General features: G+C 41.2%; 1 protein-coding gene across 2 annotated transcripts in view; it reads right to left on the reverse strand.

The window, feature by feature from the left end:
* TUT4 (terminal uridylyl transferase 4) overlaps positions 1-18,310 on the reverse strand; it is an 82,885-nt gene that overhangs the window by 56,473 nt on the left and 8,102 nt on the right. The window contains exons 1-10 of one of the 2 annotated variants that reach the window (XM_053246544.1): positions 16,956-17,089; positions 16,469-16,573; positions 15,896-15,984; positions 12,295-12,346; positions 12,017-12,086; positions 11,340-11,466; positions 9,250-9,369; positions 8,889-9,110; positions 8,596-8,770; positions 5,374-6,104 (exon numbers count right to left, since the gene is read on the reverse strand). In XM_053246544.1, the coding sequence (XP_053102519.1) occupies positions 5,374-6,104; positions 8,596-8,770; positions 8,889-9,110; positions 9,250-9,369; positions 11,340-11,466; positions 12,017-12,086; positions 12,295-12,346; positions 15,896-15,984; positions 16,469-16,517 (1,635 nt within the window). In that variant the 5' untranslated portion in view covers positions 16,518-16,573; positions 16,956-17,089. Of the gene's footprint in view, positions 1-5,373; positions 6,105-8,595; positions 8,771-8,888; positions 9,111-9,249; positions 9,370-11,339; positions 11,467-12,016; positions 12,087-12,294; positions 12,347-15,895; positions 15,985-16,468; positions 16,574-16,955; positions 17,134-18,310 lie in introns of those variants that run through there. The other variant, XM_053246543.1, reaches the window with a different exon arrangement.

Consider the following 18,310-nt stretch of genomic DNA (forward strand, 5'->3'; position numbering starts at 1 on the left):
ACTGAAATCCTCACACAGCAGAGTATGCTAGTGGTAAAGAAGTTTAGTCCAAGAGATTATCTGGAGACAGTAGGCTGAGTTCAAAAAACAAATACAGATTTATTGAGAAATTAAAACATCACATACCAAGAGAGAGAAATTCAACAACACTAGCCGACCCCGCGCAGAGCATCTGTGCGTTCTTTGGGGCTGGTGGTTACTTCTCCCACCCCCACTTCTGCCCCAGTCTCTGCTTCCAGGCCCAACCACCTCTCCTCCCCACTGCCACTCCCCCCCGCCACTTTCTTTCCCCCCTCCTGGGCCTTGCCTCTACGGTCGGACCGGGCCCACCACCTCTGGCCTCCACAGCTAGGACGCCGTGGCAACCAATCCTCCTGGGTGCGCCTCAGCCAATCAGGTGTGTCTGCCGCCCAGCCAATCATCTGGGCTCTGGGACACACATTCCAAGGCATACCCAGAAGAACTGATATAATAGATACCCAAACAGACACTAGCCTTCAACAAATGAACAATTCTGACGCTAACTGACTAAGACAGACCTATCAACTTCTCATCATGCCTCTAGTAGCCAGAAAAGTATACTGAGGTGCTAAGAGCTTTAGAATTCTCACTTCTAACAGTAACGTTATCACAGCACACTTTGAGTAATGCCCTCCCAAAATTCACTTCTGTTGCAGAACATATGTCCAAGGTGTAATGCCTAATGAAAGGTTGATCTGGTGAAGTAGCAGCTGCTTTACAGATTTCTGCTGATGGGATGTCTGGCAAATTTGCTGCAGAAGTAGCAACTGCTCTAGGAAGCGTGAGCTTTTTATAGACAACTAGTATTTTCAGGCCCGTTGAAATAACGGGCGCTAGCACCTCCCCCCCCCGACTTGCCTCCGCGTCCGGCCCCGCAAGCACCAACTGTCGCCGCCGCCGACAGCCTCCATGCTGTGGCCGGTCTCCCTGGCCGGGCAAGGGCCCCAAATTCTCCCTCCCGCCTGGCTCCGGCAGTGCCGCCAGGCCTCGGCGGCGGCTCCGCCACCACCTCAGCCAGCTTCCCCCACCGCCTCTTCCCCCCGCCTGGCTTCGGCGGCGCAGCCAGGCCTCGGCCGCGCCGCGTCCTCTGGCCGAGGCATCGCCGCCGCCTCGGCCAGTTTCCCCCGCCGCCGCATACCCGGCTTTTTCGGGACAGCCGCTTCTGGCCGCCGGATGCTGGCGGTCGTGTCTCCCTTGCTCTGTTCTGGGCATGCGCTTCGCGCATGCCCAGAACAGCCCAGGGAGGCACGAACACACGCCTTGGTGTCCGTCCACGGACGGACACCAAGGCTTTTATTAGAGAGGATGGAGGTTTAACCCCTTGCTTCCTGTAGGCTAATGTAATCAGATCAACCAACCAATGTAATAGCCTCTGTCTAGAAATTGAGATGCCAATATCCCTTTTTATGAAATGAGCAGTTGAGTGTCTTTCCTGAAGCTCTTTGTCCTATCTAGGTAATAAAGAGATGCTCCCTGGCATCCAGAGAATGCAGAGACTTCTCTAATGCCCTGGACAGATCCTTGAAGAAGGTGGGTAATAGTAAAGCCTGGTTCATATGAAGGCTGGATACAGTCTTAGGCATAAAATTTGTATCAGGCCTTAACACTAATATATCATGATAAAACTCTGTACATAGCAACTAGCAATGCAGTTATAAATGACAGCAATTTTAATGGTATCTATATCAAAGGTTCAAAAGGACTTTCAGTCAGAATCAAGGACAATGATAAACTCCATTGCTCTATTGGCCTCTTACTTGGATACAAATTGTTTAAACCTTTTAAAAACCTTATTGCATCTGGATGTGAGAATGCAGACTTTGAACCCTATCCCAGATGCCTTGCAGAGATCACTGCCAAATGTACTTTGAGGGAAGTATTGGAGAGACCTTTCTAAGTTCAGTTAGGTAAAGAAGCACTTGATGAAAGTTAGCCATACGAGGACAGAACCTCATCCTTTCTGCATACTCTGAAAACTGTGTCCACTTATCATTGTAAATTTTTCTGGTAGATTCTTTCATAAGAACATAAGAAAAGACCTGCTGGATCAGGCCCAAGGCCCATCTAGTTCAGCATCCTGTTTCACACAGTGGCCCACCAAGTGCCTCTGGGGAGCCACAGGCAAGAGCTGAGGGCATGCTCTCTCTCCTACTGCTACTCCCCTGCAACTGACATTTAGAGGCATCCTGCCTCTGAGGCTGGAGGTAGCCTATAGCCCTCAGACTAATAGCCATTGATAGACCTGGCCTATATGAATTTATCTAAACCCTTCTTAAAGCCATTTCCTTTCAAAAACAGTCTGTCTAGTAGTTTACCCATCAGACACTTAGTTTTAGACCTGATAAGCTGAGATGATCCTGAATCAGCAAGTCCTGCCTTTGAGGCAACCATCAATATTGTTCTTGAGATAAATGAAGCAGCACTGGGACCCAAACATGGTGTGGACACCATGGGGTCATTAGAATGCATCTGGTATTTTCCACCATGATCAACACTCTCATTATTAGTGGGAATGGAAGGAATATATAAAATAAGCCATTCCTCTACTGCATCTGAAAGGCATCTCCCAAGGATCTGAGGCCTAAGCCGGCTCTTGCACAAAACTGAGGCAACTTGTAATTTGTCTCTGAAGCAAAAAGATCTACCCTTGGATGACTCTACTCTTTTAATACCCGTGTTAAGTATTTCCAATTGAGCTCCCATTCATGGCGTGGGTCAAAACATGACTGCTTCTCCTGCTCAACTGATCCACCAATGCATTCTCTGTTCTCTTTATAAGTAAAGTTATAGGGAATATTCCCCACAGTATGTACCAGTTCCAAATCTGTATGCTGATGTTGCACAGTGAACCTGACATGGTCTCTCCCTGATAGTTCAGGTGGGCTATCACAATAGCGTTGTCCATCAGCAGATGCACTATCTTGACTCATATCATTGGAAAAACTATTTTAGAGTCAGGAAAGATGCTAGTAACTCCAGAAAACATATGTACAGTGCTCTTTGTTGCCCATTCCATAGACCTTGTGCCTTCTGTGCACTGAAGTGTGTTCCCGATGCATCCATTGTTATTGTTACTGTGGGAACTGTTGGCTGAAAAGTAACATCTTTCCCTTGACTACCACACCAGGAACATTAAAACCTTCTGAAGAATGTCCAGCCACATTAGCTGACTGTCGTAATTTGATTTGTGCACTGTTAGGAACCACAACTGAAGACCCCTTATACATAATCTTGGGTACTTTACCATAGACATGCAAGATGCCATTAGACCCATCAACTTCTGAATATGTTTTGCCCTCTGCCTTGGGAGCCTCTTGAAGCTTTGAACCAGCTGCACTATCCCCACAGCTCTTTCTTGAGGCTGGTACACTCTTTTGTTGCAAGCATCTAATACCCCTCCTATGTATTACAGCCTCTGTATGGGGTCCAGTTGTGACTTCTTCCAAAATACTTGGATTCCTAGATCTTGTGGAAGATGAAGCAGAAATTGAATCTGAAAGCATAGACATTCTCTGCATGTTTCTGTCATCATCCAGTCATCCAATTACAGGTAAATCCACAACCCCTATGTTTGGAGAGATGCAACTACACATGAATTTTGCAAACACCTGTGGGCAGTATTGAGGACAAAAGGTAGAACTTCTGTATTGATGTGCCAAATCTCCTACTGTAAAATGCAGAAACTTGCTGTGGCTTTCTTGAATGTCAATATGGAAGCATGGCATCTTCTTTATCTACTGTAGTGATTGACTCCTCCTCCTCCTCCAATAAGGGAAGAGTGCCTTGCAGCTAAATCATTCAAAATAGAACATTGATGTTGCTATGTCAACATCAATGTCAACACGCCCAAAAGTGCTAAGGATACAGCCACTGCAGCTGATGGCAAGCCTGTCACTGGCAAACTTGATGGTGATTTTGGCATTGGGGTTGCAGGACAAAGAGTCTGATCATATAATGTGGCTCTCAGATTAAGCTCCCTATTCTTTTTTTTGTCTGACAGAAGAACGGAACGCAGTTTTTGCATACACTCAAGTTATGATCCTCCCCTAAGCAAATCAATCATAGTTCATGGTGATCAGTAGTAGGAAACTTTGGACCACATGCTTCACACTTCTTAAAATATGTCTTAATGTCGGCTTAGAAAAAGAAGAGTTGTAAGTCAGTCTGTTGGTCAAGTCTGGGAAACCAATAAAATTAGTAATCTATCCTGTCTCACTAATAAAAAACAAAGAACCAAGCCAAATTGAGGAGTGAGGCCTGATGAGGACAACGCAACAGCGATCAGAAAGGAACTGAGTGGTAGATGCTCCAACTGCCAAACTTAACGGTCACCCTGACCACAAGGTGCGGGGCTGAAGAACCACAAGGTGCTTAAGTATTCCATTCGCTAGGCTACTGCGCAGGCACATTACCCACTAGTGTGATTGTACAGTTGATCATGACAAAGATAAATAGAAACCCTTTTACATTTTAATTGTAAAGTCCTTTACTAAGATTGTAAGATCTAGTTTTTCACACATCTTAGTATGAACACATCTCTTAACATATAATCTATATGACAACTACATACAAATTAAAAACTCTTCCTTTCACTTCAATTATTCTCCACCACTGACAAAAATCAGGAAAAGCAGAAGCCTTTCTAAACAGAATGACAGAATCGTTATATAAAACATGTTTTAAATGCAGTGGATAACTGAAAGCATCTTTAATCATGAGGAGCAAGAAATAGAAATTTCGCAAAAAATAAAGACCAATTGCAAGAGCTGTAAGCCCTAACAAACTAGAAGTCCTGGTTTCAGCAGGTCATCCCATTCAGCTTTGAAAACATAAGTGAAAAAATCAGGGGAAAGCACCATTAGGTTGGAATATCTGTAGGGAAAGCCACAGCAGATCTCTGGGGCTTGCAAGAGAATAAGATGAATCAGGTGAAAGTACTGGTCTGTCTTAAGAGGACAGGGGATAGTGTGATGTGAGGTGGTGGGAGGGAAAAGCTGCTCTAACGAAACTGGCTGTGCTTCCAGGCCAAAGTTCAAGAATTGTAAGACTCTGCTTTTTGGTTGAGGGCAGAGCCATAAACTGAGAGGATGTCAGGTTGTTATGGTTTCTGGCCCTGCCTTCTAACCAAAGAGAAGTTAGTTCAGTTACCATCTACTCTTCTAGACCTGGACAAGAACAAAAAACACAACAGACTATGAATTTATATACTATCTATCTATCTATCCCGTGTATTTACTATAGTATTAGTATAGTGAACACTATGAATTTCTATAACATATTAAAGAAATATAGAATTTCATAAAATAAAGATGGATTAAAAGAAGTGTTGAACATGCTTAAGGCACATTTTACCTTTCCAGAAGTCAAAATAAATTTATCAAACACATAATGCATATCTTCTGTGGTGACTTCATCTTTAGCAACTTGAATTTCTCCTACTGGTTTGCAGTTGTGCGAGGTAGCGGATGTGCTAGTGCCTGAGCACATACTCTTCTGTGGATGTTCCATTACTGAACTTTGTTGGCTTTCAGTGCCAGATAATTCATTAACAGAATCTGCATCTTGGGACCTACGTTCACTAAAACTGCAACGATGGTTGAGCTCCTCTTCAGCTGAAAGTTCTTGATCATATTTTCCTTTAAGTGATTTTTGCTCTAATTCACAGCATTCATTAGTAATAAGGGACACAGGCTCCTCTCTGTCCTCAGAGTTTGTTTTTACAATTTCTGCTTTCATTACCAGCAAGCTTTCTAAATTCTCAGAAGTACATCTCCTGGACGTAGATTCCATTTCACTACATTCATTAAGCTCACACTCTTGTATATTATATGCATGGCCTGTGTTCTGCTTCTCTGTAATGTTAGCCTGCTCTGGGAGGCAACAACTGGCTACTGGTTCTCCAGGTTTTTTGTTACCAATTTTTCCCTTTTCCTTTTTCTTGGTATCTGATTTGGACTTAATCCCATCTTTATTCTGTGGACAGGCAAAATATTTGTATGCTGTCCTGAACCTCTCCAGGATGTATTCAAACACCATCTGGCTGTTCAGGCTTCGTGCAACATTTCTTTTTAGTGCAAAAGGATCTAGAAAAAGACAAACCAGTGCAGTAAGAAGTTATTTGCTAAGAAGCTAGAGCCTTCTTCAAGTACTACTATACTGCATTTTAAATAGGGCTGAAACATTTTTAAAATCAGAATGTGAAAAATACTTTGTCTGACTTAACAGGCTCTCCTGATTTATCACTCAAAAATGCATTTTAAATATCTTTTTCTTGTAAAACCTTGATTTATTTTTAATACAAGTATTTATAAAAACTGCAGACAGCAAGCACCACCTTAAAAGAGCATTCCCTTCTGTATGATGGGGGAATGGTGCTGCAATGTGTGTGCCTTATCTAAAAACAGAGGAAGCTTTTTCCCCCTTTAGATAGTTATTTTCCTCATATTTACATTTATGGGGATGTCATCAATTGATTGCACATGTTTTAACTGATTTAATTAATTAGGCTGCATTTTCACAACCATACCAATCACAATTAAATAGTTTGCAATGCTGGTTAACTTCAGTGATTTAACCAGGATTGCTTGGAAAATCCAGATTCTCACAACCCACTCCACAAGAGCATGTGGGGCTCACCAATCGTGGTTAATTATTTAACCATGATCAGACTGGTCTGGTCGTGAGAATGCAGCTTTAGTTGAGAGCCAGAGTGGTGTAGTGGTTAAAGTGCTGGACTAGGACTGGGGAGACCCAAGTTCAAATCCCCATTCAGCCATGAAACTAGCTGGGTGACTCTGGGCCAGTCACTTCTCTCTCAGCCTAACCTACTTCACAGGGTTGTTGTGAAAGAGAAACTCAAGTACGTAGTACACCGCTCTGGGCTCCTTGGAGGAAGAGCGGGAGATAAATGTAAAAATAATAATAATAATAATAATAATGGCCATAATTTTAACTGATACAAATGCAATTCCATAAATTTTATGCAAAATCCATATTTTATGGATTGCAAAATTTTATGCAAATCCATAAATTTTATGCAAAAGAGCACTGTTCTCAACACAAGGTTGAATGATAATATGGGATAAAGACAGAGGGCAGCATCCTGACTAGCACTTCTGAGGGAAGATGTTCTGCTCATGCAAGGGCGGGAGTTAATTTTCACAGCTCCCACCCTTGCCTCTGCAGGCCCCTGAAAATACATCCCAGGGGGTTGGGAAAGTACTTCTATTTGCGGAAGTACTAGGCAAGATGCTGCCTAGCAATAACAAGGCTAATGTTCCCATTCTCATCACTATGACCGCTCAACTAGGATTGTTTTCCTTATTTGATCTGCTCTTCTATGTCTCTTTTATCTGTCTTATCTTTGATAAAGTACCACAGTAAATGAAGTTAATGCAGGGCTAACAAGGGCTACACCTCAAAGCTAAGACCATAACAATTGTTTAGCATAGAAGTATGAAGAAAATGGAAAGGAATGTTTGTCTTGATAATGATTTATAATTTGAGGTCAACAGCTTGTGACAATTACTTCTCTAGAAATAAAATCTATTCAACTACAGAGATATTTGAGTACTAACACAAAATAAAACTTTTTCAATCAATTCCTTCAAAACAGTTATGAATAGATGAATATAACTCAACAAGGCTCAGTATGTGGCACACACACAACTCCCCAAACCTCTATATCTTTTTTAGATTTGCAGCTAATAATACAGTATAGCACGTTATAGATACAGGTGAAACTCGGAGAATTAGAATATTATGCAAAAGTCCATTAATTTCAGTAATGCAAATTAAAAGGTGAAACTGATATATGAGACAGACGCATTACATGCAAAGCGAGATAAGTCAAGCCTTAATTTGTTATAATTGTGATGATCATGGTGTACAGCTCATGAAAACCCCAAATCCACAATCTCAGAAAATTAGAATATTACATGGAACCAAGAAGACAAGGATTGAAGAATAGAACAATATCGGACCTCTGAAAAGTATACAGTGTACTGTGCTTGATTGGCCAGCAAACTCGCCTGACCTGACCCCATAGAGAATCTATGGGGCATTGCCAAGAGAAGGATGAGAGACATGAGACCAAACAATGCAGAATTGCTGAAGGCCGCTAATGAAGCATCCTGGTCTTCCATAATACCTCATCAGTGCCACAGGCTGATAGCATCCATGCCACACCGCATTGAGGCAGTAATTGCTGCAAAAGGGGCCCAAACCAAGTACTGAATACATATGCATGCTTATACTTTTCAGAGGTCCGATATTGTTCTATTCTTCAATCCTTGTCTTCTTGGTTCCATGTAATATTCTAATTTTCTGAGATTGTGGATTTGGGGTTTTCATGAGCTGTACGCCATGATCATCGCAATTATAACAAATTAAGGCTTGACTTATCTCGCTTTGCATGTAATGCATCTGTCTCTTATATCAGTTTCACCTTTTAATTTGCATTACTGAAATTAATGGACTTTTGCACGATATTCTAATTTTCCGAGTTTCACCTGTACAAGTTAGGCAAGTAAAGAAAGAATTCCTAAACTCTTCTTACAAAATGCAGGACCCCACCTTCAATGGCTATACGCCTTTTAGGCCAGATTTTGTTCTCTCTGGTTAAAAGTTCTTGTACCCGTATGCTGATAACATATTCTTCCAAAGCAAATTCCAGTGTATAAAACTTCAACAATTCTAACCACAGCTGTCCCAGAGATATCTGGTGTGGTGTTTCCAATGCTAATGGAGACTGAAAGAAGCAGAAAAATAAAAAGTTAAAATTTCTGGTTCTTTTGGCATTCAACTGTTTAATTTTAAGAAGTTAATCAAGGAAAAGGACAAACTTCCATTTAAAGAGAATGACTCACCTTGCCATTTTTCTCCTTTGGATTATTTTGGATGTCTGTTTCTAAGGTTGCTGTTTTCTTGTTACCACCTCTTTGTTGTTCACCCTTAGCTTTACCTTCCACACCATTCAAATTTTTCCCTGCTCCATTATTTGATGGTTTGTACTCCCATACCACCAACTCTTCATGTTCAATGCTCTTCAGCTGGTAGTCATCAGCCTTCTTAGAATCAAACCCTTCAATCTGAATAAAACAAGACTTTTCAGAGAACAAGATCATATGCAACACACACAAGTCCAGACCTCCCCTGAGTCCACAGAACTAATTGCACATTTCTTTGGACCCATGTCCTTGTATTTTACTTAAAAACAACAACACTTACCCAGTTGCCTAAATATGATGGTAATATACGTGGTTCTCTTTGTTGAAGGAAAAATATCACCATTAAGGCAAAGGAATACGAGGGGATCCCACCTTCTGCCTGGCAATCAATATGGCACAACTACAAAAAGGAAGAAGACAATTCTCTGATGCTGTTCGTGCATTTCCCCCCACCCCTCTTCTTTCTCAAAGAAGCAGCAGCAAAACATGGTAGACCTTGCAAACCCTAAGTTGAGCCAACGTTTTACAGCCATAGGATATCTGAAAAAACCAGGGCACATGATTCAGCAACCTTGCTGAAGCTAAGCAGGTCTGGGTCTGGTCAGTGCCTGGATAGACTGCCTGGGAACCCTATGTACACTGCCTTGAGTTCCATAATGGAAGAAAGACAGGATATAAATGTAATGTAATAAAATTAACAAATGCTAAACAAATGCCCAATATCTACAACATGATACTAAAGACTGTAAAAACCAGGGTACAGCAAATGGAACAGTGATAATTTAATATATATGTATCACTATGACAAACATTAAATTTAACCAAATGATCTGGAGGATATCTAAAATATTTGGCTAGTGGATAGTTTGGAAAGGAGGAAGTGCTACTTACTACCTAAACAAAGGTTATATGGAAGACACCCATTAAATTCAGATATTCACAAGATTTAGTTAAAGAGCATCAGAGAGCATATCATATAACACACACGTTTGCATGGCCAGATTGTAAGTTACAATCCCCAAGCAGCACACAAACATTCTTCTCAGACTATAGACCAGAGTCCAGAAAAATCATCTTTTATGTTTACATAATTCATGAACTCAATTACAACATTCTTTCATATGTTCCTTCTATTTGTTAATTCCATATCACTTAGGAATATTTAGCTCACCTTTTGTGCCTTTGGTACACTAATTTCCCCCTCACTATACCATTTGCCCGAGAGCCACCTAATGACGCTGCAGGGAAATGCTTGGCTAAAGGCAGAAGGTTGCTGGTTCGAATCCCCGCTGGTACTATATTTATTTATTTATTTATTTATTTATTTATTAAAACATTTTTATACCGCCCAAAACTTACATCTCTTTTTATTACAAGTACACGTGCAAGGGACAAATGTTTTATTTATCTATATCAGGCAGTAGCAATATACGAAGATGCTGAAAGGCATCATCTCATACTACGTGGGAGGAGGCAATGGTAAACCCCTCCTGTATTCTACCAAAGAAAACCACAGGGCTCTGTGGGCATCAGGAGTCAAAATCGACCTGACAGCACACTTTACCTTTTACCTTTATACTGTTTGCTGTAACTGTTGAATTAAACTCCAAATAACCAGCAGAGAAGAAAGGATCCCTATATGTGCATCCTTGTGTTTCAGCACACATAACAAATGTTTCCTGAGTCCCACTTCCAACTGTAGCTCCTTACACTATATTGGAGGTTGTTCTGAAGGGTCCTCCAACTGTCTGGTAGGGATGTACACGGAACCGGCAGAGGCCAGTTTAACAGCAGGGGGTGGGGTGGGGTGAGTTATGGCACGCACTCGATGTACGTGAGTACAACATGTGCAGCTGCACTTCCTAATTCCAGCTACATCCGGTAAACGGCGGCACAGGGCAGCAGGGAGGTACGCTGCCCCGCCCCGATGGGCTCATAAGGACTCGTATGCCTGCGGGGGGAAATGGGGGGGAGTACACGCACCCCACCCTTAAAGCCATCCACTCGCCGCCGAGCCTTTGAGCTGGCTAGGGTTCGAACCGGTTCGGAGGCCCACGAAAGGACCTCCAAAACTGTTCATGCACATCCCTACTTTCTGGAGCATCTTTTCAGGAGTGCAAGGAGCTTCAGTGGGGAGCAGAAGTCTCAAAAGCACCATGCACAAGCAGAAGTCTCAGTGTGCATGGAAGCTCTGTACTCAGCCCCTTGGAATTCAATCAAATACTCTATACTTTCTGATGCAAAAAACAGAAACAATTTTAAGAGAAAAATATACTACTCTTTACTTGTAGTATAGCAGGTTGTCTAAGTGCTGTACATTTTTATTACAAGTACACATGCAAGGGACAAATGTTTTATTTATAAACTTACTCTAGCCCAGTAGCGAAAAGCCAACACCAAAGGAACAAGGACTGGTTCTAGTTTGCCCAGCGCAGCTAGCAGGTCAGTTGTAAGGCAGGCCACATCATTTCCAGCACTTACTTTGCAAGTTAAACCACTGACATTGAAAGAGATTATTTTAAAAATAGTAAGTCTCTTTGTGAGTGAAATTTGAGAACACACAAACAAAAATATGCATTTCTTGGTATATCTATAATCTACACTGGTTTCTTTCCACCATTTGATTTATTTTCCCAGATACTGCATTTTTAATACTCTGGGCCAATCCCTCCAAAGGTTTGGCTCCCAGCTTACTATTCAGCTTTTTGTAGCTGATTTTTGTGAAGAGAAGGGGAGTTGTATGAGCCGAACAGGTCCTTGTTACTAAGCTCTACAAAGCCCCAGTTATTTCAGTGGAATATGCTGAAATCAATAGGATTTAAAAGAGCTTAAAATTTTGATTAAGCTGCAACTATTAGTTGTTTTCAAAGGCATTTGTGAGAAGTCCCTACTTCTTTACAGACTAAGGACATATTCTAAAGCTAACTCAAGAACAAAAACTGCATTCTGTCTTTTATAGTCTAAAGTGGATTGTAAAACAATATATTTAAGTTGATATCTTGTCAATAATCCTCTTAACACAAACACATAGCACAAAGTACACAAACCTTTTAACATCTTTACAAAAAACAACAGGAACTTTGGCATGGAAATCTGATTCCACATCAGAATAAGAAGCTGAAGAGAGGGGAAAGCACAGAAGAGTATATCAGGACATAGAAGCACTTTCAACAGTTCTCTCAAATGTTTTAACAGTGCTGGATTCAAATTCATCACAGTGATGGAAAAGGTAATAAGCATACCACGTCCTCTGCCACAGCTCTTTGCATTCCCACCATCAATCAGAAGAAAGTGGAAAAAGTGAAAAATAAAGAAGCAAACTTACCACTGTTTTTTAAAATATCAAGCACCTGTATTAGAACATCTGGATGACTCATCTAAAACAATGACCAAGAAGGTTATTTTAGCCCATTTTGTTTCTATGGAAGTTAACAAGATAATCATTTTCTTAACAGTCATAGGGTATTATCCAGGCTCCACATGTACAAACAGGCTCGGGGGCCAGATATGCTTACCTCTGAAACCGCACACACCCCACACACACATACTATGTCCCAGCTGTGCCAGTCACATGTGTATATAGCCAGACATGGTACAGCAATAAGAGGCCCTCTATATTTATCTGGCCAAAAATCCCTGCTTAACACTTACCCAATTTTTTTCATCTGAAACTATGCTCAAAGTAGCATCAGGCTTTGGGCCTGAGTGACTGTAACTGCCACACATGCTAAAGGAAAAGGTTGGTTTAAATTGCTTACATGTGACTTTTGCCTTGAATGCAGAGAATGATGCTGCTTATGTAAAAAGCACTAAGCATAGCTGACCCTGAAAAGTGTTGAGGTCATGGAATAGAGTGGCTTCTTCGAAGGGACCATCATGTGGCTTTACACCCTTTGAAGAGTGTAAAGCCACATGATACAACAATGCAAATTTGGGGTTTTAAAAAAATATGTTTTGCTGCTCCATACATCATCATCATCATCATCATCACTACATTTATATCCTGCTCTTCCTCCAAGGAGCCCAGAGCAGTGTACTACATACTTAAATTACTCTTCACAACAACTCTGTGAAGTAGGTTAGGCTGAGAGAGAAGTGACTAGCCCAGAGTCACCCAGCAAGTCTCATGGCTGAATGGGGATTTGAACTTGGGTTTCCCCGGTCCTTAGTCCAGCACTCTTAACTACTACACCACGCTGGCTTACATACATGCTTTCAGTAGGGAAAGAAATACAAAAAGTTGAGAGATTCCAGCGGATTCCAAGCAGAAGCACCTAGAAGATACATCTTCATATGTATCACCTTGATTTCCCTCCCTCTTCTTCCTTCACTTTATCTGGCTGACATCCCAAAACAGATGGCATACTTCAAGGGATTGCAGGGATGTTACAGGAGCCCTTGTGCAACTGCTCTGGTCTCCTTGCATGTGTGCTTTTGCGCCAGAGCCCTTAAAGTTTGGAACACTGCTCATGCTCTGGAAGGGCTCTGCAAGATCGGAAACATGTCACTGACCCGCAGGACTCAAAGGCACTGGGGGGATCCCCCAAACGCATTGGTGCACTTATAGTTTCCTGGACCCTGCATATAAGGACTGCATCAAGCTTGAAATTATTAGACAAACTCATTCAAGTCAAGTCAGCTCATTCTGCTTCTTTTACCTCTTCTCTCAAAGCACATTCATTCCAAAAAGGCTTTCCTGGTCCTTGACAAACTTACAGGTTCTGTGATATATGATCTGTTCAAACCCTTCTCTACTCTCATACTCTTTTGTTCTTTTATTAAATACACAGCCCAATGCTAAGGATATTTTCCCAGATGCAAGTCCCAATTGTAGCCAAAGGTATACTACCCACTCCCTCCTGAGGGCTAAAGGTCGGGAGACCTTCAGCAACAGAATGGATGCAGCACAGGGGAATGCAGAACATCTTCTGCTAGCAGCTGCCAGTGTGGTTTCTGGGATTCCTCCTCTCCCACCTCCACAGCCGCATCCCATACCGTTTCTTGTTGTGGCTCAGGTTACTCATATTGGACCACTCATAGCCCAGCAGGCCGGGCTGAGGCCTGTGTCTGTGCCAGCAACTCCACTGAGAGATTCTCGGTTGTAAGGAATCACTGAACTATGAGTGAAATGATTAACTCCTATGAGACAAGCCAAATTGTCTGGACTTTGCTCTAAGGTAATGGCTTTGGAAAAACTCTTTGGAGCAAAAGGCACCAGGAGTCTGCCCTCTTAAGCAAAGACAGACTAACAGCTTAAGAAATGCGTATGTTTTGAGAACACAAGAATACAATGTTTTCTGACAGCAGCTAACAGGAGATGGAATCCAGATCCTGTTTATCCTGGACTGACCTAATATCCTGAACTGATCGATAATTGTCAGGAAACAGGATCTAGAGGATAGCAGCAATTTACGCTTTTGAGATTCATGGAGAAGATAGCTTGTCTTGTGGCAGAAAGCATGACTTATCCCCTTAGCTAAGCAGGATCCACCCTGATTGCATATGAATGGGAGACTAGAAGTGTGAGCACTGTAAGATATTCCCCTCAGGGGATGGAGCCACTCTGAGAAGAACAGAAGGTTTCAAGTTTCCTCCCTGGCTTCTCCAAGATAGGGCTGAGAGAGATTCCTGCCTGCAACCTTGGAGAAGCCACTGTGAAGACAATACTGATCTAGATGGACCAATGGTCTGACTGAGTATATGACAGCTTCCTATGTTCTTATGACAGATCAAAAGGACCAGCTTGTATAAGAGGGGCCACCTCAGACATGGCCAGTCAGCAAGCTTTGCCTAACCAGCAGATCTTTGCTCAAGAGCAATCCCCAGAGTTAGCTGCTCAAGCTGCAGGGCTAAAGCAGGAATTCTATCCATGGATAGGGACTGTCTGTGACTTCTGCTGCATAGTGAGGAGTCAAGACTACTCAGCCATGGCTCGCTCTCTTTCTGCCTTGCTCTGAGCATCTACCGCTAGCCTGCTGGCCTGCCTGAAGCTTGCATCGTTCCCAAGCCACATGCCCTAGCGATGAACAAATCCTTTTGAAGCCTTCTTCATGAAACTGGTGAGATGCCTATTGAACCAACAGCTCAGCCTGCTCCCCCTTCCCTCCTCCCTACTAATCACTGCCATTCCTTTCCTAAGCCCTCCCTTCTTTCTTCTCTCTCTGTTTCTCTCTAAATGTTTTATTGTGATTTGTTAGACAGATGTAATTACTGATTGCACATGCACGACAACACATTTGATAGCTAGGCACAATGCACTACACTTTGAATCAGAAACATGTTTAATTTGGATGACCTGTTTGAATTTAATCATGATGAGCAACTTTCGATAATAAAGCTCATTGAACTTTCTGAGTGTGTCTTCCTCTCTATTTGCGTGCCCAGATCCTACATGGTCACCATCTCCAAGAACTAATTCAGTTGATGTATTATATGACTTTCCCTCTTTCCCTCTGAACATATACAGAGTGTGAAACCAGGTGTAGCTCACAACATTCTGAAGGTCCCCAACCCTCAGCCATAGCTTCTTAGGGAGTTCAGGGTAAGCTCAGCTGACAGGAAGGAGTGGGGAGGGTGCCCTTCTCTAGTGCATGATTTGCCAGCATTATATCATTACATTAAACTCACAACTTTAAAATGGGGAATTGGTGTTCCAAATATTAAGCGTTATTATAAAGTAACTAGACTGAACTGGAATTAGTTGTCCTTATTCAAAAAAATTTGATGATATTTTGTTTTATCCCTAATTGTCTACCAACTCAGTACCAATTTTTTGTACCATAACAACATTTCCAAGAATGCTTATTTCATTTCTTGAAATTTCAAGAACCTCACTACTGTTACAAAAACCAAGTAGGAATTTTTTGTGTGACAATGAACATAAATATTTCTAATTCAGTAACATCACAGTTATTAATTCTACTTACCGTGGAGGGAAATTTTATATCAATATTAACATCACTGGTTTTAAAAGCAAATCTAGTTAGACAAGATCCATACATCCGCAATGAACACTCTGAAAATAAAGAAAGGATTCTGTAAGCAGACATGTAGCTTTCATAACTCTTTCAAAATGCTGATGTTACTATGGCTGAAATCTTAAAGAAAACATACTAGAAAGCAACTCCTGTTGCTTCAGACTATACTAAAATGCATTGTTTTCTCTTCAAATTATCTGGTATGTTATAATGAAGAAAGCAAAAATTATGTAGCCTGCTCACATTAGTGAATACAACTAATGTATTCAGTACAGCACTGATTATCATTATCATTACAGGTCCCCTCCAGTTTAGAAGTATAACTAACACAGGTGCAGGCATATCTACATGGTTTCTTTATTATAAAAGAAGAATACATTTGCCAGTTTTAATTGTCAGTCTGGCAGTTTTGTCTGTTTTCTCAACCATACTGTTAAAACATCACTACTTGATATTGAAATTACACAAGACAGAACATACATAAAATACAATTAGAATGACAATGATATTATACACCAGAACCTTTTTGTTGAGAACATAGTGCTCTCACAGCATCATATTCTGCTTTCATCACAAAGAAATAACATCATAGGCTTCTACCAGTTGTACTTCTGACCTGAAGGAGACCTGCAATGACAGGTAAATCAATGCTGTGTCTATTTACACGGCTGTTCACTAATATGAACAAGCTAATCAACTTCTCCTTTTCTTTTCTAGCCACAAAACATTACTAGAAGCTAAATAATGTTCACAAGTGAAGCACATATGCACATTTGAAAAACAACTGAAGTTTCACTTTCCTGCAATTGGGCTTCACCTTCCTGTAGTTTATAGTTAAACTGAAACTTATCATCAGACCTTTTAAATCTACCTCAGGGCAAAAGAGTACAAAAATGCAAATTTTAGTTTTCAGTGCCAATCTCCTGAAAACATTTTCAGGAATGCTAGAAACTGTCATTACATTACATTACATTGGAAGGAAAGAAACTGATGAATCTCTGTCAGCTACCTGGTAAGGGCTGCTGAATTATCTTCTCCATATCATATACAATTTCTTGGCGGATTTTGAAATCATTATCGGATATGCCTTGTTCCTTTGCAGCATCCATCAATGTAAAACTCAAGGCAGTGATTTGTGCAGGGGAAGGGGGAGGGAGGGCACGAAGTTCATTTTCTTCTTGCTTTTCCTGAAAAATGTTATGAGTGAAAAGGCAAACATTACAGTTATACAAATGTAATACATAAATTAAATAATAAATGTACACCACCCCAAATTTACATCTCTGGGCAGTTTACAGCAACATAAAACACACAAAACAAAAAATAAAACATTCAAATTAAAGAACATGGGTGAATAAACGCATCTTTAAAATACTTTTTTAAAGCTGTCAGAGATGAGGAGGCTCTTATTTATTCAGGGAGCGCATTCCAAAGCCTCAGGGAGGCAATAGAGAAGGCCCATCCCTGAGGAGCCATCAGATGAGTCAGTGGCAACTGCAGACGGACCTCTCTGGATTATCTCAATGGGCAATAGGGCTCATAATGAAGATATTCTCTTAATTCCCGGGGTTGGTATTTACAAGTGGCCTAAGTTGTTTAGGGCTTTATAGGTTATAACCAGCACCTTGTATTTTGCCCAGAAACATTTTGGTAGCCAATATAGTTATTTTATTATAGAATTAATATGGCCTCTTCAAGATGACTTGGAGACCAAGCATTTTGCAGCAACTGCAGTTTCCAGACTACATACAAACACAGCCCCCCATAGATCGCATTGCAGTAGTCAAGTCTGGAGGTTATCAGCTTATGTACCATTGTTCTGAGGTCATTTATCTCAAGGAACGGATGCAGCTGACCTATCTGCTGAGCTGATAGAAAGCACCTCTGGCCACTGCCTCAAACTGAGACACCAGAGAGAGGTCTGAAATTATTTCTAATTTCTTTTTCATTTACCTCTTTTTTTAAAAAAGAGGACTTATTCTACTCATTTTCTTAGAAATCAAACATTAGTGTAAGGCAAAAATAAATAAATCATGAAAATGCTATTAGATGCCAATACGTTCTTTCATGACAGGCACTAAGGATCTCTGAAGAACGTCTGCATAGCTCTAAAGAACCAATTCATCTCAGTGTTTATCGCTAGAAGGTAGCATAGAACCAATTTTGTTCCAGCTCATGTGAACTATACTGTAGAGGTGCTGCAAGATTCAATCTTGCTACTCATATTGCTCTTATTACATTAAGCTGCTTGGAGAGCTCTATTTTCCCACTGATTCAGTGATTCAGCAATGACATCTATAAACAAGTTCCAGGAGCCTATCACAGAATCCAGAAGTATGAATAAGGGTGAAGAAACTAGGGCTA

This window comes from Hemicordylus capensis, chromosome 4 (assembly GCF_027244095.1).
Source record: "Hemicordylus capensis ecotype Gifberg chromosome 4, rHemCap1.1.pri, whole genome shotgun sequence".
Lineage (NCBI taxonomy): Eukaryota > Metazoa > Chordata > Lepidosauria > Squamata > Cordylidae > Hemicordylus > Hemicordylus capensis.